This window comes from Eschscholzia californica, unplaced genomic scaffold (assembly GCF_041429995.1).
Source record: "Eschscholzia californica isolate CP2 unplaced genomic scaffold, dmEscCali1.0.p SCAF_6, whole genome shotgun sequence".
In the NCBI taxonomy this organism is placed as follows: Eukaryota; Viridiplantae; Streptophyta; class Magnoliopsida; order Ranunculales; family Papaveraceae; genus Eschscholzia; species Eschscholzia californica.
This window is the reverse complement of record NW_028238483.1, coordinates 29,311,328-29,332,861: the sequence shown is the minus strand read 5'-3', so window position 1 is coordinate 29,332,861 and position 21,534 is coordinate 29,311,328. Positions and strand designations below refer to the sequence as shown.

Genomic DNA, 21,534 nt, shown 5'->3' with positions numbered 1-21,534 from the left:
AATGGACTCAGCAAGAGGAACAGATCATGGTAGAGGCCCACATCTGTTTGGCTCGTAAGAACAAATGGTCCGCAATAGCCAAACTACTACCAGGTAGGACCGCTAACGATGTGAAGAACCAATTTTATGGTACTATGAAAAGAGAAAAAGGAATAAGGAAGGGAAACCGTAAAAGAAAGGAGGAACCCACATCAGTCCTTCACTTATATGTAAAGAGTCTATTGGACAAAGAAGAAGTATCCGAGAAGATGGAAATGAAGGAAGACAATTCGAACAAAGACATTTGTGTTCCGGACGGTCTAGCTTCATCCTCATCAACACCAATGGCATCCTCATCAACACCAATGGGTGGTGACAGAATTGAGCTCACGGAAGAAGTTATCGACGAGTCATGGAACGACGACTCATGGATCGACGAGGCCCTTGTGGATATGGACTTTGCTTCATTCTTAGACTCGTTGTAGAATCTCCAACTCCTGATTTTGCCTCTGATCCAGGATATTGATTCAATTTCCAATCACGTAGGAGAATTACAGAATGGGTTTGTTTTTTCTTGTTGAGTCCCTAGTTTTAAGTGTTCTTGTCTTGTTAGTCTTGTCTTTCATATCAAATATGTTCCGATAAATTAAGGGTAGGGGTCTTTTTGTGTTTCTCCCTGTTTAAATAAGACTTGTCTGACAATATTTGTCTGAGTTTGACTTATTGACATCTAACTATAGTCTCAACATAAAACGATACTAAATTAAACCTACTCAGATATTTTCTGTCCAAAGTAGTCTGACTAAATTGGGCTCAAATAGTTCTGAAATCTGACTAAAGTTAACTATCTTAAATCAGAGTTCAAACAAGAAATTATAGTAAAACAAAGACTACCTAGTACTCTCTATCTTGAATTCAGTTTATGGTTTGCTATCATTTCTTGCTCGAGAAACACGACTCCATCGTCATATTGAGTTGAGTCAGTTTGGCCATGCTCAAAATCAACTTATTTTTGTATTATTAGCAGTAGTGATAGTTTACCAACAAAAAACACCAACAAAAGAAAACAAGGGAAGAAGAAAATAAGTCCATTCATATAGGTGTTAAATACTGAAAATTCACATGAAGGCAAATGTAGTAAAAACTAGATGCATTAAAAACTAACAATCCCGAAACTCTATTTATGTTCTACTAATGTATAACAAGCAACATAACAATACTGTGAGAAGAGCAAAACCAGATATCTTCCCCCTAAGAGAAGGCCTGTTAAGTACTTTCATCTTCAAAAGTTATCCCTCTCTACCTCTCTCTCTCTCTCTCTCTCTCTCTCTCTCTCTCTCTCTCTCTCTCTCTCTCTCTCTCTCTCTCTGTCTCGGATTGTACATACTTATGCACGAAGGTGCTGCTTTTGTCGCACTTTCATTATCAAGTTCATCTGAGTTACGACATTTTTTCCATAGGGGTGATTGCACAGGGACTGGAAATGCATTTCGATGACTCTAACAAAAGCATTAAAAAATACTCCCTGTTCATAAACACAAAAATTACAAAAGAGTAAGAAAGGTCACCAAAATAGTTAGAAAATTCAATTCAAATGCACTTCGAACATATTCGTAGTAACGACCAATGAGTGGTATGTGTGTGTGTGTCGAAATTATGAAATAAATATAATAGAGGCTAACAAGACTTAGGTCAAATCGATGAAAGAAAAGAAGAGCATAGGGAACTCTGACCTTTGCTACAGACATAGCTGACTGAACAACATAGTTGGCGTATGGATCTTGAATAAGCATCAGCAAATTTCCATGAAGTAGCTCCTTGATGACAGCTTCAGCTTCCTCTTCCTCAGCTTCATTCAAGATCCTCTGCACAACATTGCTGCTAAACTTTTGGCTTGAAAGTGACTCAAATTTCCATTGAAGGTGTCTTACTAGGTCCTCCGTTATGTGCTTTTCCCTCATGGACACCAAGAACTGAACAACGTAGTTGCTAGAAACAAAAAAAAAGTGATAGAAAACTAAAGTTCCGAATCAAGATTATGTTTGTATACGAAAAACCAAAAGGAGATAACTAGTAGGAAACTCGATTATACCCATATGGATCTTGTGATAGAATTAGTGCATTTGAGGTAATTTTAGCTACAAGGAGGTCCCTGAGTTCTCTGTCTGTGGCAAGAATGCATTGCTGCAAGGCACAACATCCACTCTTATCTACTGCGATCTCAATAATGTGATCTGCTACTTCTTTGAAAAGATACTGCAAATGAGAATGCATAATCACATTAAGAGATAAGTATTAAGAGAAATAGTGATTTTGTAGATGATATCTTCTTATAGGCCAACTTAGAAGGCACAATCTTATATTAGAAGAAAAAATCGATGTGTTGAAGAATTTTGCTCAACTGAAAGAAATAGTCCTTCACCTGATAATGCAAATGGAAAGCAACAAAATAAGTAGGTCACTGTATATGTCAAGTAATTAGACAAATTAGAACTACAGTTTAACATTTCCCGGAATGTTTTTCAAACCCTTAATTAGCTTCTAATAACCACACATGCACACAAACTCCCCAGAGGCTAAGCTCATGTAGGCAATGTAGTCCATGTAGGTATGACAAGGCTTATTACTGCAACATTTGCTTACCTACATTCTGTTCCAAGGTAAAGATATAAGTTATACAACACGGATACTCCTGAGTAGCACTATTACCCTGCTGAGTGTTCAGGTACTTGTTCAGTGGGGAGCTAAGGTGCACAATTTTGTGTTCTTATTTTGGTTTACTTGCACAGACCTGTAATGTCCATAAGATTCCGTTGGAATGATCCCACATTAGTTGTGGGAGGGGTTGTCACTTTATAAGTCTGAGGGAAAGCCTCACCTCATGAGCTAGCTACCGAGGCGAGAGAGGTGCAAGGCCACTGGGGGCAAGGAAATCCCAGAACCATATCTACAAACGGTTTCACTAACGGAGCCCAGGTTTACCAAAGTCTTTCAAGTCCAACTGTGGAGAGGAGATATTCATGTTGATCCTAATGTGTGAAGGGAAGATTGGAGTTATCCCACTCCGGTTGTTGGATGTGAAGGTAGTCACTTTATTAGAGCAACGAAAAGCCTCACTTCTTGAACTAGCTTTTGTGGCGAAAGAGGCCCAATACCACTTAGGGGCAAGAAATGCCCGAGACTACTCTCACAAATACTACTCCATGTTAATCTCTTTTGCCTACATGTATATGGATATCCCTGTGTTGACCTTTTCCCACTCACTGTACCCAAACCTTTGTACTAGTATTGGACGTGAATACCCATACAAGCGTTCGTGTCACATATGCTATCATTAACTTTAATCCATTTCTTAGCTTGTTATAATACTCGGAAATATTGAAAAAATGTAAGTCAAGACTCAAGGTCTTTTACCTATGAAGCACCCAGATTAATCTGATTATAACTCTAGTAGATAGAGAACAATGAAAGACATGAGAGATCCTGCAATGTGTATTACCTTATTGGCTTCGTTCGAGAAATGCTTGAAACAGTATTGAATTACATGATGTCCATTTCCATCCTTGCACATCATAACAACCCCAATCTTCAGAGACGACGTGAATATTGCAATTTGCTGCGGCGTTCTCAAAAACGTCAAGAATTTCTGAATGGATCTAGTTCTGCAATAGCTCATGAAAACCCATTAGTTTTCTTAATCAAATCTTTAAAATTGAGACAGATATAAATATTGATGAAATCAAGAACAAACAAAACACACATACCCATGAGTACTACAACAAACATCTATAAGTTCATATTGATCTCTAGTCACAAGATGAAGAATTTCAGTAATTATCTCCTCATTGCATACTTCTAAAAGCTTTTGAACAAGGTAATTCCCAAATGGTTCTACCATAAGTCTAGTTATATAACCTTTCAACTCCATGAAAATAATCTTGATTTCTTCTTCATTTCTCTTCCCTAATTTAGTCTGCAAGAATCGACACCCATGTTGATCTTTTGCAAGAGCCAACAATTGACCCCTCATCTGCCACAATGAATCTGGATTCTGCTGCAATTGTGTTTGAAGATGAGAGTTATTCAAAACAGGACTTCTTAATACAGATTCTCTTGATTGAGGAAAGCCTAGTTTGTTATAATGAAATTCACATTCAGCATTAGTCAATGATGATGGAGGAGCAGGAGGGTACAGTCCAGCAGCTGAAAAACCCTCAAAACCCTGAAAACCCATCTGCCCAAAACTGTAATTCCTCAATGGTGATGAAGCCAACCGAGCTTCAAGATATTTCTGGTAATCTCGGTTCAGTAAAACCCTTTGCTGAAACTCCATGTCTGCCAATGAAGAAGAATTGTTTAAAACCCTTCCATATGGAAATCTATTAAGAGGAGGGGTTTGAACATAAGGATAAGGAAGATGATGGTTCAGTGGTTGTGGTTGTTGTTGATGATGAGGATATGAAGGAGGAACAGAAGGAATTGGAGAAAAAATATTCAGAGAATTAAAAGCGTCTTCAATGGAGTAAGAGTTATTGTTAACTAGGGTTTCATGAGAAGGAAAATTTTGATTGTTCTGATCAAATGGGTAGCCACCACCAGATTGTTCATCTTTCTTGAAGTTTTTCTCCATTGTTAATGGTGGAAACGACGACGACTGTTTCAATAAAGAGGCACAAAAGAAACTTAAAACTTGTAAGGGAAGAAAAGGGTCTTTTAGAGAGAGAGAAAAAAAGAGGGTTTAGGGTTTTTTAAAACAAGAAATCAAGATTTTCAGATAAATATAGATATCGAATCAGTAAGAGTAAGAAGTTGGAAAGTTGAGAAAAATCCGATATTTATATTCACTACTAATAGACTAGAACGAGTATTGGAGTATAATTTTAGGGTTTATATTCACTACTATGTTTTTGCCTTAGGAAGAGAGGAATGAAAAGAGAAAGAAGGAAAGTTTCATGGATTAAGGAAATCATTTTTGATGGAGTGATGAAGTTTTAGAGAGAGAAAGTGGTATAGAGAGAGAGAGAGAATGTGCATGCGTTTATAGCATCTTTTTTTCCATTTTCCATCTTGCATGAACCTCTATTTGTTTCTTATTTTGGTACGCTCTTTGACTATCCAATAAGAATTCGCCACGTTACCTAATTTTACTAAATACTTAGTCAATATTGTTGACCACTTTATTAGAGGGTGAATATAACCCACGCGAAGGATTCCCCGCTCGCTATGAATGGGAGAAAGAACCCGTTCATCAACCGAGTCAGAGGAAGCTCACAGGCACCCGCATTACCAACTGAAATAGGATTGATTCCTATAGAGGGGAAGTTCCTAGATAAGAAAGAGAAATGCTATTTGGCACAAATTGGTGCGACCATGGCTCTCATCGGTCTGGGAATTTTGCCCTCTATATAGTCCGATTAACGGGAGCTGACTACATCAGCTTTCGTATGATCGGAGGCGCAGAACCATGTGTAGATTACCCCTAGCTCAAACAACGGTAAACTTTCAAAATTTTCCCATATATTAATCGACCTTCATATATGGTAGTCAAGGTAAAATTTCAAACTTTCCCGTATCTAAGGGAAATTTTTGTTATAAGAAAAGGACAATTACGATTTTTCCACATTTATACGATTTGATCGATTTCATTAGATCAAATCCAGTTAATATCTTTGATTATTTGTATTTACTTTTACGGATGATTCAGTTTACTTATTTGTCTTGAAATGGATCCGAAAGTAAATTGTTGATGCAAAATTTGTCTTGTCGAGCTATTTCGGACCATGTTTATCGGGGCGAGGATTAACAAAAGGTGACCACAATTTTCACCCCTTATTTATGATCGGTGTAATTTTTCTTGAAAAAATAGATCTTAAAGTAAATTGTTGATGCAAAACTTGTCTTGTCGAGCTATTTCGGACCAGGTTTATCGGGCCAAAGTTTAACAAAAGGTTTTATTTGTGACCACAACTTTCACCCCTTATTTATGATGGCCACCGTTTTGGGGAAAGCAGAAAAATTTCCGGAGAAGACAGTGGAAAACAAAAAAAAAAACTCAAACCAAACGTACCTTATCTCTCTTCTCTCTCTCTTCTCCGGTCGACCCTCTCTCTCCGGCCACCGTCGGTCGGCTCTCTCCTCTCTCTATCTCTCTTCTCTCTCTCTCTTCTCAGTCTCTCTCTCTCTTCTCAGTCTCTCTATCTCTTCTCAGTCTCTCTTTCTTCTCTGTATCTCTCTTCTCACTCTCTCTCCCTTCTCAATCTCTTTCTTCTTTGTATCTCTCTTCTCACTCTCTCTCTAAATTCCGGTGAAGGGAATGGTCCATTCGCCGGAACTATGAAAAAAAAGAAAAGAGAGAGAAGATAGAGGAAAAAAGAGAGAACACAGAGAGATAAGATAAAAGAGAGGGATGAAGAGAGAGAGGGAGATAGATGACCGAAGTTGTCGTCGTCGGAAAAATGGCCGCCGGAGTTGATGTTGGTGAGAAAGAAGATGGTGGAAGAAGAAAATCAAAACATAAGAAGTGAGTAGTGTTTGAAGGAAACAAAAACAATTTGTGTCCACCCAAAACTGTCTTCCCCTAAAAATATCTTTATTTCTCCGAAACATCGACCTTTATGATAGGTGTTGCTTTTTGTCCTGTTTTTTTTGTTAGTTCACCACTATAATTTCTTCGCAACAAAAAAGAACACCATAACTTGTTTACGTGGGCAACCAACTCTTAAGGGTTAGTTTTTCTCAAAATGTTTAAGCTTAAATAATGAAAATTATATTTGATATTTTTTCAAAAAAAACACCATAACTTATTTACGTGGACAACCAACTCTTAAGGGTTAGTTCAACCCAGGGACGGAACTAGGAGTAGAAATCAAGGGGGGCCAACCAAAAATCTTATAAAAATTGACAAAATTTAAGCCTACCAGTGCTCGAACTCGGGTCTATCACATCCACAACTCCCACCTCTACCATCTCAACTACACTACATATATGTCATGATTTTGACTTGAACGTTATTTATGTGATAAACCAAAGGGCAATCAACATTTCTAAATCAACTTCTGGCAAGCCAAGGGGGGCCATGGCCCCCTTTGGCCTGCATGTAGATCCGTCTCTGGTTCAACCTTATTTATATTGTAATTTCCTTCCCTATCCCTTGTTCTTCTTTATTCTATTACTCAATTTCATCAGCCACAGACAACCATTCCCTTTCACCGGTTCCCACTATCCCTACATAGTCACCAACATAATCTTTATCTTCACAAGCCACCATCATCAACTGTAGGGGTTTTAGTTAGTGAACAAAGTTGTATGTCATCTTTGGTTGATTAGAGTTGATTGAGTTAAAGGTCACCTCATAGAAGAAATCAAATCTGAGAGTTGATTAAAAAGAAGAAGAAGAAGATGATGATGGTGGCAATAATCGAAGATCGTCATGATTTCAAGAGAAACTCATTTTAGTCCATGTTTTTGAAAAGAAGCGACTCCATTTTGGGATGTATAAGTTGTTGATACTTCAGTGCGTGTTTTTGAAATGAGATGACTCTATTTTAGGATGTATGAGTTGTTGATACCTCTTTTCACAAATTTTTGCAAAATCATTGGCCGAGTAGTGTTGATAATGATTGACTTGAAGATGATTTATTATCAAGAAAATTAGTTCAAGCTGTTTGTGAATATTAAGACTGTGGCGATGATTACATAGGTTGGAGAAGATGAAGATGATGATGATGATGATGATGGTGGTGACAGTCAATGAAGGGAATAGTTTTATGTGGTTGATGAAATTGATTGATGGAAGAAGAAAGAAGAAGGTATTGAGATGGAAATTAAATGTAAATAAGGGTGTTTTTGTCCTGATTCACATGTATGATTCTCAGGACATTTACTTAGAAATTAACGTTTTCCGTCCACGTAGGGGTATAAATCAAAAAAATTTAAAAATGGGGGTGTAGTCCTGATATTAATATAACAGTGGGGGTCAAATGTCAAAATCATACATAAGGGTGTGTTTGTCCCGATTCACATGTCGCACAACCGACATTTAACTAGAAGTTAACGTTTTCCATTCACGTGGGGGTGTAAATCAAAAGTTTTAAAATGGGGGTGTAGTCCTAATATAGATATAAAAGTAGGAGTCAATGTCAAAATCTCCTTAATGACTTTCTGTAGTCACTTTCCAAATAAGAAAAAAATGTAAATTCATTTTAAAGTTTATATTTTTTCTTTCTGGCACCAAATCGAAACCTCCCTTCCAACCACCGCTCCACCGTACCTCTACCTCTACGACTCTACGACAACCATCACCACACCCATATCTCCACCACAACCACCACCGTCTCTCCCGTCGTACCTCTATCTCCAAGACAACCACCACCCCATACCTCAACCACCACCACCATACCTCCACCACCACAACCATCACACCTCAATTCACCACCACCACCACCACACCTCGGCTATCATCACACTTCAACCACCATGTTTCAACCACCACTACAAATTCAACACCTCTACTACTTATATTACCACGCCAACCACTAGTATACCTACAAAACAACCACCACCACCTTGAGCATAATACCTCACGTCCACCACCACCATCAAAACCACTATACCACCCCTTCAATCATCACCAAAATCATAACTTAATTAAAATCAAATACCTCCTCCAAAAAACAGAATACAGAATTTTGAAAAATGTTACTAGACTAGCTTGTAACTTTTTTTTGACTTATAAATAAATAATTTACCAAATATACTTTTTTTTTTAATTAAACCAAAGAAATTTCTACTACAAGTAGAAAAAATTCTATTTTTACTTTTTTTTTTTTTGTTGAAATAAATTCTATTTTTACTTGCCAAAGGACATCTTAGAAATTGAGGTCGTTTTCAGTTGTACCTGCAACCCACCACCCGCTCTTTAGACCTAACTTTCAACTACATTTCACAGTTCCTTCCAGGAAGTATGATCTATTACCTAAGAAGGAAACAGAAAGTGGCCACCCAGTCAGACCTCTATCATGGATGCTTTTAGCCAGCCAAATTGTGCATGAACCCAACTGAAAAGATTCTAGACCATTCCACTACTAACACAAATGGAGTATAAAATCTGATCCGACTTTGTAATTCAGGTAAAAGAGCTTTCAGGAGTACATGTGCAATGAAAACACTTGATGAATACAATCCATTGTTATTCAGAGCAAAAGTTACTTGATCAAAATGAAAATAACTTGGGCATTAAAATAGCATCTATTATATTTCCTCATGTATCACTCTTCTTAACTGATTTCCTACAAATACTAACATCGATATTACATATACGGTTGATGGGAAGGTTGGATTCCATTAGGAGCATAGCTTCCGTAAGTAGTTGGATCAGTAGTGTATGATGCAGGAGTCGTCTTCTCTTCCTGGGAATAATAATACGGTCTCCGAGTAATGGTATGTTGCTGCTGCACATAACCACCAACACCAGGTGGACCACCAGCAGCACCGCCACCAGCAACAGCAGTAGCAGCACCGCCACCAGCAACAGGAGCAGTGCTACCAGCAGCAGCAGCAGCAGCAATAGGCATCTGATGATAGTCATATGTTGAAGTAAGACCTCCGACTGAATGAGGATAGTACCTTTCTGCAGCAGCCCCGTGATATACGCCCCTATCAGCATAGACGGGTGGGGGTTGCTGAATATCCATAGCTGAAATAGGCATGCGCGAACCATAGTGTCCTCCATTTGCTCGAGCTCTTTTTGGCTGATGATGTTTTGTCACTTCTCCCATCCTTTTCTTATCAGCTTTCGACTTCTCGAGTTGAGCAACTCGTCTTTGAAGTGGATCAAGTGGATACTCTGCTTCGAGCTTGTACACTTCAACGCATTTGATAATGCCTTTGAGTGAAGCAAGCTCTTGCGCATTTGATTCATTCTGAAATTGCGAAGACGTAGAAATTTATCATTTTAGGAGAGAATGATAAAGACGTATAGTTAGTTCGTATCATGTGTAAGAAAAATACCTGAACGCCGACAGCCCCTCCTGCACTCACAATCTTTGCTTGTGAATTTCGCCTCAAGTCCTTCAGGTGTGTCTTTAGAAGAGACACAGAAGAGTAGTTGTCGGTCAGCTTGAAGAATTGCACAAAATGTACAGCTTCAATTTGTCTCCCACTGCTGATCAACTTTTCAATTACACCTGCAAAAACATGGAGGATCAAACTAGCACTTATCCAACAAAATCCAAACTTGTCCCGTACTTCACTAGGTCTCTTCATATTTTGCCTCTAGACAGACCACGTTAACAGAACACCAACCTGGCATCTTGTGTGTTAGACCAAGAGAACGGCAGAGCCCAGGTGCTTGCCTGCTGCGAGCAATAGCAAGAACAAGCTTGCAAAGTTCATCTTCATCAAACTCCGTAGCAATCCTAAAAGTTGCGAGGAGCTGCAGAAATGCCTCTGCTTCCAATGAATTTCCATTGGCCGCGTCAATGCCCCCCTCGGCCAACTTAGGTTTCCACTCATCGGCAATGGTCTTGGCTTGCTGCTTGGTTTCAGGGTTCAGAGGGTCATCGATATCAGGCTCTGAAACTACCAACAAGGGGGCTACAGATTCCATCAACATAACACATGATCTGCGCATGCCCTGGAGGGATGAATCCCTACTGTCACCTTGATTGGTAGTAGTTTGATCGAGGGGGTAAAACCCTTCCAGCAAATCCAGCACTAATTGGGCGGGTTTTGATGCACTTTTCAGTGCAAGGGGAATTTCCCTGCGTATGTCAACGATGTTTTTCTCGTTCTCCATAATGAAATTCAAAAGCCCTTTTGCATCCATCTGCTCGCAAAATTGCGTTAGCTCTGGACGGGGCTGAACATCAACAGCCATAGCATTTTCGCTCGATCTATAAGGGGAACTCTCCTCTGGAGCAGGGAGAGATGAACTGAGATCACCATTAGGTGAGCTACTTACCTTGAGATCTGTATCATTAGCAACATCAACAGGCTCTGGAGAAGCAGGTTTGAATTTTTCCCATGCCTCCAAAATAGCAGCAACAGCAGTGTCTTTGACTTCCTGTACTCGATCAACCAGAGCTTGTTCTTTAGAAGAAACGACAGACTCTCTCTCAGCAATCAGAGCTAGTGACTCGGTTTCCTTCTGCACAAATGCATTCTCCTTTTCCTTCAAATCGCTGAATCCTTTGTTCAATGATTTCTCAAGGTTCTGGAAATATTCTTCAATTTCCTTCCACTGAACCTTGTTTTCAGATGCACTACCGTGAGCTTCTAGTGCAATGAATGCCTCGCCCAACTGTTCAAAAGTAGAGGTTGCTGAGTCAACACTGGCCGGAACTGATTCTGCATCAGTCATGACTACAGAGGGATGGATTGATTCCTGTAACAAATTTCCCAAAATAAGAAAGCGCAAACTTTACCACATTCTCATCATAAGAAAGCACAAACTACATAACAAAAAAATGAACCTTAATGAAGATTACTGGTTCTCTTCTTTGATCTGTTTTAGTGCTTGAAAATATGCAATAGGTTTCCACATACTTCAGAAGATGTACGCCGAATAATACATACGTAATAGGAAAATTATATAAGAATTAGGCAACACAGGTATAAGTTGGTGTCCAATGAGCCAGAACTTCAAGGAATTAAACCAACGAATCTAATACGTTTTTTGCTCCTAGAAATTAGAAGTACATGTATCTTGACCCTTTATGCATAACTCAATTAGTGGTTGACGGTTTAGCAATACAGACTCACCCTACCGTATCTAACTTTATCTTGAACATCACAGATTCATGGAACCCTTTTTTTGGTATGATCACTTACTATGTCCAGCTTGTTGGCTTCTTCATTTGTTTCATTTGAAGAATGGGTGTGACGGTGCGGCGGTGTGACGGTGTGGCGGTGTGACGGTGTGATGGTGTGATGGTGTGATGGTGTGATGGTGTGACGGTGTGACGGTGTGACGGTGTGACGGTGTGACGGTGTGACGGTGTGATGGTGTGACGGTGTGATGGTGTGATGGTCTGGTAAGAACATCACAGATTCATGGAACCATTTCCTGGTATGATCACTTACATAAAATCCTCTTAACAGAAGGACCCATACAATCACAATGTCAAGAATCAATCTATCTTCAACATTACAAGCAAACTAAATTTTCGCAATTTCTCTACAAACAAAACATAATTTGAATAGTCATGAATCAGGCACAGTTATAACCTAAAGTTACCTTAAGAAAATTAAATTCAATTGCATTGTCTACTAGAGAACAATAACATGCTAGAAATTTGTTAAGAGAAAACGGAAAGACAGAATATGAAGAAAGTTTCGCACCTTAAGGAGAATGGAAGATGATAATGAAAACCCTAATAGATGGAAAAGTTGAAGTAGAAGCTCAGCAATAAAATCGAAACCCTAAATCCGTCTACGCGATTGTATCTCGTTGAGGTTAGGTTATTTCGGCTTGAACAGGGCTCATGCGAAGATTTACGAGACGAAAAAAAGGAAGAGAACCCTAAATTTCGCAAGATAGAACGACAACTCTATTTCATATTGTTTACCAATCTTATAGACTGTAATTTTGATCTATTATCTTCTTTTGGGTTAATTGGCAAATGGCTCCAACTTTTGGTCCACTTAACAGTTTAGCTCTTATTTTTTGTCCACATGATAGAATGCCCCCAAAATTGGTGATTGCATCCCTTGGTTATTTGGTGATTTACTCTCTCCCATTTCCTCTCTCTCATTTTTCCATTCTTCATATCTACTTTTACGAACTTACAATTCTTTTACTTGTGTGATGAACTAAATTTTCTTCTACTACGATATTTTTGTCAGTTGGTCTTACAAGTGTTATTCTATACACTCGTTTTCTTTTTTGTTTTCTCTCTAGGTGGTCTTTTAAGTGTTTCTTCCCACACTCTTTTTGCCCTTCTCTCTGACATCTTCCACTTCTTCTCAATTATTGTCTTATTGGTTATCTTCTTCTTCCCTAATTCCATTCACAAAGGATGAATACCAAATTTTTCTTTCTCAACTTCTGGTTCTTTATCAAATAATGAAATTACCTCCTCTCAATTTTTCTTCATCAATTAACATTTAATAAAAGCCAGCGCTTTGGGGAAAGCTAAATAGTTTCCGGGGTGTGAAATTTTAAAGGGAATATGTAGAATTTTAAAAAATTTACGAGGAAATAAATTTTAAGGGGAAATAAAAAAAACACTCCACCTCACCTCTTTGTCTTCTCCAATTAGGTCGCTGGGCGGAAAATTTTCCGGCCGGCGACCATGGAAAAAAAAATTCACTCTCTCTAGAAACTCCGGCGAAGGGGTTTCCCTTCGTCGGAGTTCCGGTCTGTTCTTCAACAGGCTAGATCGGTCTGTTCTTCAACAAACCGAAACTCCGGCGAAGGGAAACCCCTTCGCCGGAGTTTCTAGAAAGAGAGAGTGAGTGAATTTTTTTTGGGTTAATTCCGTTTTAGCCCCCGATTTGTGACCAACTGGCCGTTTTGGCCCCTAATTGTGTCCGGCAGTTCGTTTTGGCCCCAAAAAATTCCTAAATGGCCCCAAATTTTTTTAACCTCCCAATTCTACCCCCATGGCATTTCTGTAATTATTTTTTTTTTCTTTTTCTTTGTCCACCTCATCTAACAATTGACACATCACTCTGTCCACCTCACCCTTCTTCTCCGGCGAAAGGTTGCCGGCCGGAATAAAAAATTCCGGCCGGCCACCTTTACCAAAATATATTTTTTTTTTCATTTCTCTCTCTTCTTCATCTCCTTCTTTCTCTCTCTTCTTCTTCTCTCTCTTCTTCCTTTCTCTCTCTTCTTCCTTTCTCTCTCTTCTTCATCTTCTTTCTTTACCTCTCTCTCTCTAACCCTTCTCTCTCTCACCCCTCTCTCTCTCTATAATCCGGCGAAGGGGCTCCGCCCTTTCGCCGGATTATAGAGAGAGAGAGAAGGGTTAGAGAGAGAGAGGTAAAGAAAGAAGATGAAGAAGAGAGAGAAAGAAGGAGATGAAGAAGAGAGAGAAATGAAAAAAAAAAAAAATTTGGTAAAGGTGGCCGGCCGGAATTTTTTATTCCGGTTCGCCGGAGAAGAAGGGTGAGGTGGACAGAGTGATGTGTCAATTGTTAGATGAGGTGGACAAAGAAAAAGAAAAAAAAATAATTACAGAAATGCCATGGGGGTAGAATTGGGAGGTTGAAAAAATTTGGGGCCATTTAGGAATTTTTTGGGGCCAAAACGAACTGCCGGACACAATTAGGGGCCAAAACGGCCAGTTGGTTACAAATCGGGGGCTAAAACGGAATTAACCCTTTTTTTTTCATGGTCTCCGCCCGGAAAATTTTCCGGTCGGCGACCTATTCGGAGAAGAGAAAGAGAGAATGGTAGGGAGAGAGAAGATCAGGTGGAGAGAGAAGTGAGGTGGAGAGAGAGAGAGAGCTGAGGTGGAGAAGCTATTTTGCTTTCCCCTGAATAAAATTGTCAAACAAAATTGACCAAATTTTGACTAAGTCTTCACACCTCGGAAACTATTTAGCTTTCCCCAAAGCGCTGGCCTTAATAAAACGGCAAAGAAGGTAACACGATGAAAAAGATTTTGATAAAACAGAAAAACATAAAACTTCCACTCAATAACTGTAGAAAATAATTTATGTTGGGAGACTGCGGACAAAGAAAACATCACGATTTGTGTTACAACACCGGTTGTCTAAACACTTAAATACACTGACATTCTAATGTACGTTTTAGGAGACAAACAATATGCAAGTGATATCACTTCAAATACGCTGCCGAAGGGCAATCCGGGTGAATTTTATCTTATAACTTTCCCTTTTTCTTCTTCTTCCCGAGGTGGATTTTTTAGGGTAACCATATTCTCGTGTTAACCCTCCATTTGCTACAAAAATGGCCTTACTGTAGTTGCTCCAACAATTAAAAGATAAAAAAAACATCAAATGGATTGAATATTATCATTTTTCATAGATAAAGTTATCTCACCTATCATAACTGTCTTGAAACAAAACAATCCCCAACTCTTGTATATTGTTTCCAATTACAAAATCCTGCAGCTAATGTTTCTAAACCCTCATTACATTGTTAAGAATTCACCCAAAGACGAATAAACTACTCTAATCTTTCTTTTACAATGAAGAAGAGTGAGAAACCTCCATGCTGCCTACGCGAGGAAACCAAGCAGACAGTGTGGGTATGACAAGACGATAATATCCATATGACAAGACGATAATATCCATTTTCCAGCATCGAAGAGCACTTCCAGTCAGAATCTAGATAACCTTAGCCATAACTGTAGTGAATGAATATATGCAACTTCTAGCTTAAACTACATAAACTTTCATTTTCGATATTTAGAAATTCTTCCATCATAAAAGAGAAATCAAGATGGTTCGAATATTTGGGGGTTTTAAAGATCGGTACTTAGTTTCCAGAGCCGGTGAAGATCTTGGGGCATATTGTTTTCAGCCACGAACAGGAGACACCACTCCGCGCCACGAGATAGATAATAAATGAAACGTACATAGCTGTAATAATAAATATCAGAGAACCAAAGAAAAGTCCCGTCACTTCTGAACGGAAGAATTCTAGCAGAAGGTAACCGTTTATCACTATCACCAGACCAGCCACACTCCATGCCGCCATCTACAGTCAAAGAAACAACTCAAACGTGAACCATTATTTTCCAAGTATAAGTGTCTAAGTTTCTTCAGGAACTCGTTATTAAGGTCTTATCGGGGGATTTGACAAGCATGTTCATGATATCAATGGCAAAAATGTTGAAAAGTCACATAGTAATAAACAATGAGTCTAATGACTAAGCAAACGATTAAGAACTCGATAAGATGAACAGAAATTTAGAGGTTACCTTGAGAGTGGGACCAATTTTGAAGACACCCATAACTTGCTCCTTGGAAACCAAGCAAAGTAAAGGAAGAACTGCAAATGGAATCTGAACAGACTGAAGAACATTAAGCCATTCATTTAGAACATCTAATGATTCTTCTGAAGTGTCAAAAATAAGAGCAACAATTATAGTTGGAATAATTGCACAACTTCTCGTGATCAATGCTCTCATCCATTTTTTCAAACGAAGATTAAGAAAACCACCCATTATAAACTGCCCCGCATAAGTGCCGGTGATTGTGCTACTTTGCCCTGCAGCTAATAAACCAATAGCCCAAATATAAAGAATTGGGAGCAACCCTCCTCCAAACTTCTCTTCTAGATATTGTCCTGCGTTTACTAGGCCGATACTGTTAGCTTTTTCCGTACCATAGAATCCCTTTGCAAACACCGTAGTCACGAACAAATTGATCATAAATGAGACGAGAAGAGCAATAGTTGATTCAATTGTGTAGTAGTTCAAAGCTTCTTGAACTCGACCTTTCTTTTCGATATCGACTTTTCTTGATTGGACAAGAGCCGAATGTAAAAACACATTATGAGGCATAATAACGCAACCAACAACACCCACGGCTTGTCGTACGGTTCTAGAGCTAAGTTTTGGAACCAAGATACCTACAAAAAGAACCTAGTTTTAGATGCTTTTCTCATTGTTAACATTATACGAGAGGGAGAAAATTTTAGTATGAGATAAAATTCTTATTTTATACCTATAAGAAGCTCCTTCCCACTGGGTCTAGTCTGACCAAACATCCATGCAAATGAAATAGCCATAGTTGCAATAAGAACAGCAAAAACAGCTTCTAATTTCCTTACTCCATAGTTCTCGAGGATTAAAAAGATGAAACTGTTCACAAAATCAATTTAAATAAACTTAGAAAAGCAATCAAATTGTACTCTAAAACCAATTGTGGACTCACTTAGATATTATATCCTTCTTTACAAGAGTACCCTTTGTTCAAATGGGACTATTCTCACTCGCCCCCTCACATGTGGGGTTCTTTTTGTTGTGTTGGGTGATGCGGAAAACGTGAAGTTTTCAATTCTATCACGTGTGGGCCTAGCTACGATAGTATGTCAAGTTTGTGGCCATCAAACTCAAAAGTACGTAATTGGCAATGATTAGAACCTAGATGTTATAATATTGACTATGAGAGTACCCTTTGTCTATGTAGTAGGACTACTATTTAACAATCATGTCCACAGGAAAGGGAAATTTTCAGGCTAAGGACCCTAATTTGTTCTGAATTCAACCTTATCTAATTGATCAAACTGAAATAATGAACCAAAAACTTCAAAAAGGAAAAAACTTTTTTTTAGGTTTTCTGAATTTACCAATCAATTGCAGTGATAAGAACACCAGCCCAAAGGGGAATAAACCCTTGACTAAGAATCTGAATAGCAATAGCACTACCAATAACTTCCTGAATATCAGCACCAATCAAAGCAAATTCCGCCATTAACCACAACAACATACTTGCCCATTTTGGGTATTCCTCTCTACAAAGTTCAGCCAAATGCCTACCAGTAGCAACCCCAAGTCTAGCTGATAATAATTGAATTAAAAGCCCCATTATAGTAGACCACATTAACAACCATAAAAGTGAATACCCAGCAATTGCTCCTGATTGAAGATCTCCTTCCAAATTTCCTGGATCAAGAAAAGCAATACTCATTAAAAACCCAGGACCTGTAAATAACCAAAGTTTCTTCCATGAAAATGGTGGAGTCACAGAGGAATAATCTTCCAAGTCTAAAGCTGATGTTTCTCCTTTATTCTCATCAATACCAGCAATCTCGATCTTATCATCTGATTCATAAGCTGTCTCTTCTCCTCCTTCATCTGTTTCATTATACCCTCTACCCAATAGTAAACTACGCTCATCATCTTCTTCTCCAATCTTAATTTGGGGAGCCATAGCTGAAACTCAAATCTCTTCCTCTTCTATTCTCTCTCTCTAATCGGTGGAAGCTTTATAAGCTTTTCGACCATTCTTTATGAAAGCACTGAACGGAGAATGTTTACTTAAGAGTGCTACTGAACTCCCAGTAGTAAAATAACTATAATATTACAAGTCTAAATGCCCTTGAAAACAAGCAAATTCAATAATGAACGGTAGAGATCTGATTAAGAACTACTAAGTCATATGATAAGAATCGTTAGTGGACCACGAGTGAGCTTGAGGGTTTGTGTTGTTGGCACGTGACAACACGAGTTTTCTAAGTTGACGTATACAACAAAAAAATTATTACTCTATTAGTGGTGTGATCGAGGATTTGACGGTTCTGATTTGTTTACTTGTTTTTAGGTGATTTGAAAGAAATGGGATGATGTTACAGTGGCAACATTCTTTTCATAATAAAATAGTCCATACAAATGTATGGTTGGCGTGTTGCGGGTGGAAACTACTTGGAAAGAGCCCAGTTTTTAACTTTCTTTATTGCCCATGCTTATTCTCTGAAAAGAGAATATTAATGGAAGTGTTTCACCACCCATTTCCATTACAAAAAAGATTGTTATATTGGATAAAGTATTAAAGTGTCTTCATTATCAATGGATTTTTTAGTTGTAAGCATATGTCTTTCACTTGCATTGATCGATTGAATTTAATGTTAAGTACGCTGACGAGGTGTCGAGGTCAGAAACTTTTTTTGGTGGGGGCACATTTTTGAGATAGTTCATAAAAAAAAAAATTAAATAAATAAATTTTCAAATAAATAAACATCTATCATTGTATTCGACGAATTTTCATCTTTTGAAATCACAACATAATAGTTCCATTATCAATAATATCGAAGTTGAAACACAATGACATAAAAAAAGATTTATTAATATTATTAACTAACGTTTTGTAATACTAGAAATTCTTACCTTAAATCCTAATGTAAACAAAAAAAATTACTACTATTAAAACTTAAAGAGACATATAGAGAACCAAAAAAAAAAAATTACTTTAGTTTACATTAAAAATTGTTCAAGACTTTAAGTGGATGGTAATCGAAAACAACAAAGAACATAGTCTAAAATTTAATGCTAAGGAGTAAGGAGTCGCCCCAAGTGGAAGAGAAAAAAATAATATAAAGTTATAAACATGCTAGCAAAAAACCCGTGTAATAAGAGAAATGTTAAATGCATACACCACTTGTATTATATACACTCGCAACATAAGCTACTTTATGTTCAAATCAAAGGGATGTGAGCGCATATAACAAAACTGGTTATTTTCCTAATGGCCCCCTACTTTGTGACCAGCTTCCCGCCTGGCCCCCCACTTTACGAAAAATACCCATATGGCCCTCTTCCGTTATAACACCGTCACTCTCTCTCCTCCATCTCTTTTTCTCTCTCTGCCATGTCACACCACATCATCTGTTACGCCACCTCATCACCTTCTCCGGCAAAGGTCGCCGGCCGGCCAAATTTCCGGTCGGCGACCTTCAAACTAAAAAAAGTTTTTTTTTTCTCTCTCCTCTCTCTCTCTAAATTTTTTTTTTCTTTCCCTTCTCTCTCTCTAGATCTAGAGAGAGCGAGAGGATTGATCCGTCTTGAAGGGATCAGACCTTGAACAGATCCGTTCAAGGTCTGTTCGGACCTTGAACGGATCAATCCTCTCTCTCTAGATCTAGAGAGAGAGGGGAAAGAAAAAAAAAATTTAGAGAGAGAGAGAGGAGAGAGAAAAAAAAACTTTTTTTTAGTTTGAAGGTCGCCGGTCGGAAATTTGGCCGGCCGGCGACTTTTGCCGGAGAAGGTGATGAGGTGGCGTAACAGATGATGTGGCGTGACATGGCAGAGAGAGAAAAAGAGATGGAGGAGAGAGAGTGACGGTGTTATAACGGAAGGGGGCCATATGAGTATTTTTCGTAAAGTGGGGGGCCAGGCAGGAAGCTGGTCACAAAGTAGGGGGCCATATGGGAAATAACTCTAACAAAAATGGTTAGTGGAGTTAATATTTCCTACTTAATATGAGGTCAAATCGTGAGTTGTTAATGGGCTGGACATAAAAGAGAAGGTGGGTTAGAAAGTTATAATTAAATGGCGACAATTGATAAGTCTGGCTTATAAATGCCCAAACTGTTCTGTAGGCACACCATCTATTATAGAGGGAAATTTCAAGTCCACAGGAAAACTGATGCAGGGGCACCCGGCGTGGAGACTATTTCCATGACCGGACCCGGTCATGGACCAACCGGCCAGAGAGAGTAGAATTAGGAAGTCCTTATTTTAGTATGATTATTAATTAATTTAGGTTTAGGAATTATGCTATTTTAATATTTCCAATAATTGGAAAGGTTCATATTTGAGTCCAAGTTATTTAGGTAGTTGCAGTATTTAATTATTTAGAAAGTCTAATTCAAGTCTATCTAGGAAAGTCCAGAATCCTATAAAAGGATATCTAGTTTGTCTATGATTCTCAGATTGAGAGAAAAACCCCATTGAAGTTTTAATCAAGTTTATTATTTAGAGTTATTTGATCTTTATTTTCATCGTTCTTACTTAATTATTCATCTCTTTTAATTCCGCTGCGTTTCTACATCAAGTGGTATCTAGAGCCATCAAAATTCTGGATTTTTTTTTTATCGTGAAGGTTAGTTTTTATATCAATGGATTCTTCGTCCTATAGTGATGAAAGATTTTTGAAGATCGATCGAATTACGAGGAAGATGATTTATCTTACCAAGATATTTATTTCAATGATCAACAAGAAAATAACTTCTCCCACTATGGGGCAGAAAATTTCGATGAGTCAAGTATGGATGATTTTGGATACGAATTAGACTATTCAAAACACAACTCCGTAGACAAAATAAATACAGAAGAAAATCATCATAATCCAAAAAAGCATTCGGCATGTTCATATGTTTGGAAACCCGGAGGCAAACCTAGTACGTCTTATTTTTCGTATCATCCTTCTTCATCTTCTTATATCTCTAAGGAACAACCACCACCCACCGCCATTACTTCTATGTTTTCACAAAACACAGATATTTTTTTCACTCCATCCATGGCTATATCTTCACCATACTCTAACTTTAGTGAAGCTCCACCATATACACCACCACCACCACCACCACCACCACCACCGTATTACCATTCTTATTTGCCACCAAGCCATTCACCACCGTATTCACCACCGCTGATGGAACAGCAACAACAATGGGCTATGTTGCAACCTTACCAAAATCAAGCTACACCTCCTGTTTGGAACCAACAACAACCACCACAACAAGCTCAACCTTACATGATGCCTCAACAACAACAACAACATTCGTATCAAACCTCTCCACCAACTAGTGTCGATGAGGTTCGAACTCTTTGGATTGGTAATCTGCAACCTTGGATGGAAGAGAGTTATATTCATGGTTATTTTGCTCATACTAGAGAGGTTGTTAATGTGAAAGTAATTCGTAATAAGCAAACGGGTCAATCTGATTGTTATGGTTTTGTTGAGTTTATATGTCATGATGCAGCAGCAAGGATTTTACATACTTATAATGGGGCATTGATGCCTAATGTTGAGCAAAATTTTAGAATGAATTGGGCTTCTTTTGGTTCAGGAGAGAAGCGTCAAGATAGCAGTGCTGATTTCACAAAAATTTTAGGGGATTTGGCTTCTAATGTTACT

The 21,534-nt window shown here is 38.4% G+C and overlaps 3 protein-coding genes across 4 annotated transcripts; all 3 read right to left on the bottom strand.

Moving 5' to 3' along the window:
- Positions 1-1,114: 1,114 nt before the first annotated feature.
- LOC147533294 (pumilio homolog 12-like) lies at positions 1,115-5,261 on the bottom strand. The gene is made up of 5 exons (XM_086649272.1): positions 3,744-5,261; positions 3,479-3,641; positions 2,072-2,235; positions 1,713-1,968; positions 1,115-1,504 (listed from the first exon to the last, which is right to left on the bottom strand). Exons 1-5 carry the CDS (start codon positions 4,607-4,609, stop codon positions 1,367-1,369), a joined length of 1,587 nt encoding a protein of 528 aa, XP_086505398.1. The 5' UTR covers positions 4,610-5,261; the 3' UTR covers positions 1,115-1,366.
- A 3,816-nt stretch (positions 5,262-9,077) lies between these two features.
- Positions 9,078-12,808, bottom strand: LOC147533293 (FRIGIDA-like protein 3). 2 transcript variants are annotated; one of them, XM_086646909.1, is made up of 4 exons: positions 12,319-12,808; positions 10,282-11,362; positions 9,988-10,163; positions 9,078-9,899 (listed from the first exon to the last, which is right to left on the bottom strand). In XM_086646909.1, exons 2-4 carry the CDS (start codon positions 11,336-11,338, stop codon positions 9,288-9,290), a joined length of 1,845 nt encoding a protein of 614 aa, XP_086503035.1. In that variant the 5' UTR covers positions 11,339-11,362; positions 12,319-12,808; the 3' UTR covers positions 9,078-9,287. The 2 variants fall into 2 exon arrangements, with proteins under 2 accessions (XP_086503035.1, XP_086503036.1); XM_086646910.1 differs by having other exon boundaries at positions 10,282-11,749; positions 11,990-12,523.
- Positions 12,809-14,947: 2,139 nt separating this feature from the next.
- LOC147533292 (metal transporter Nramp3.2-like) lies at positions 14,948-18,240 on the bottom strand. The gene is made up of 4 exons (XM_086646846.1): positions 17,246-18,240; positions 16,621-16,757; positions 15,873-16,525; positions 14,948-15,649 (listed from the first exon to the last, which is right to left on the bottom strand). The coding sequence occupies exons 1-4, from the start codon at positions 17,827-17,829 to the stop codon at positions 15,428-15,430; spliced, it is 1,596 nt and encodes a 531-aa protein (XP_086502972.1). The 5' UTR covers positions 17,830-18,240; the 3' UTR covers positions 14,948-15,427.
- Between the last annotated feature and the right edge of the window lie 3,294 nt (positions 18,241-21,534).

Bases quoted from the DNA above. Each gene is read 5' to 3' on its own strand.
- LOC147533292 (XM_086646846.1), bottom strand. From the start codon at position 17,829: ATGGCTCCCCAAATTAAGATTGGAGAAGAAGATGATGAGCGTAGTTTA. The intron at 16,526-16,620 runs GTATAAAATAAG...TTCTTTTTGTAG, and splicing joins TGGGAAGGAGCTTCTTATAG to GTATCTTGGTTCCAAAACTT. The intron at 15,650-15,872 runs GTAACCTCTAAA...CTTTGACTGTAG, and splicing joins AAATTGGTCCCACTCTCAAG to ATGGCGGCATGGAGTGTGGC.
- LOC147533293 (XM_086646909.1), bottom strand. From the start codon at position 11,338: ATGACTGATGCAGAATCAGTTCCGGCCAGTGTTGACTCAGCAACCTCT. The intron at 10,164-10,281 runs GTTGGTGTTCTG...ATGTTTTTGCAG, and splicing joins TCTAACACACAAGATGCCAG to GTGTAATTGAAAAGTTGATC. The intron at 9,900-9,987 runs GTATTTTTCTTA...TCGCAATTTCAG, and splicing joins GAGGGGCTGTCGGCGTTCAG to AATGAATCAAATGCGCAAGA.
- LOC147533294 (XM_086649272.1), bottom strand. From the start codon at position 4,609: ATGGAGAAAAACTTCAAGAAAGATGAACAATCTGGTGGTGGCTACCCA. The intron at 3,642-3,743 runs GTATGTGTGTTT...GAGCTATTGCAG, and splicing joins GTTTGTTGTAGTACTCATGG to AACTAGATCCATTCAGAAAT. The intron at 2,236-3,478 runs GTAATACACATT...TCTCATTTGCAG, and splicing joins TCTCGAACGAAGCCAATAAG to TATCTTTTCAAAGAAGTAGC.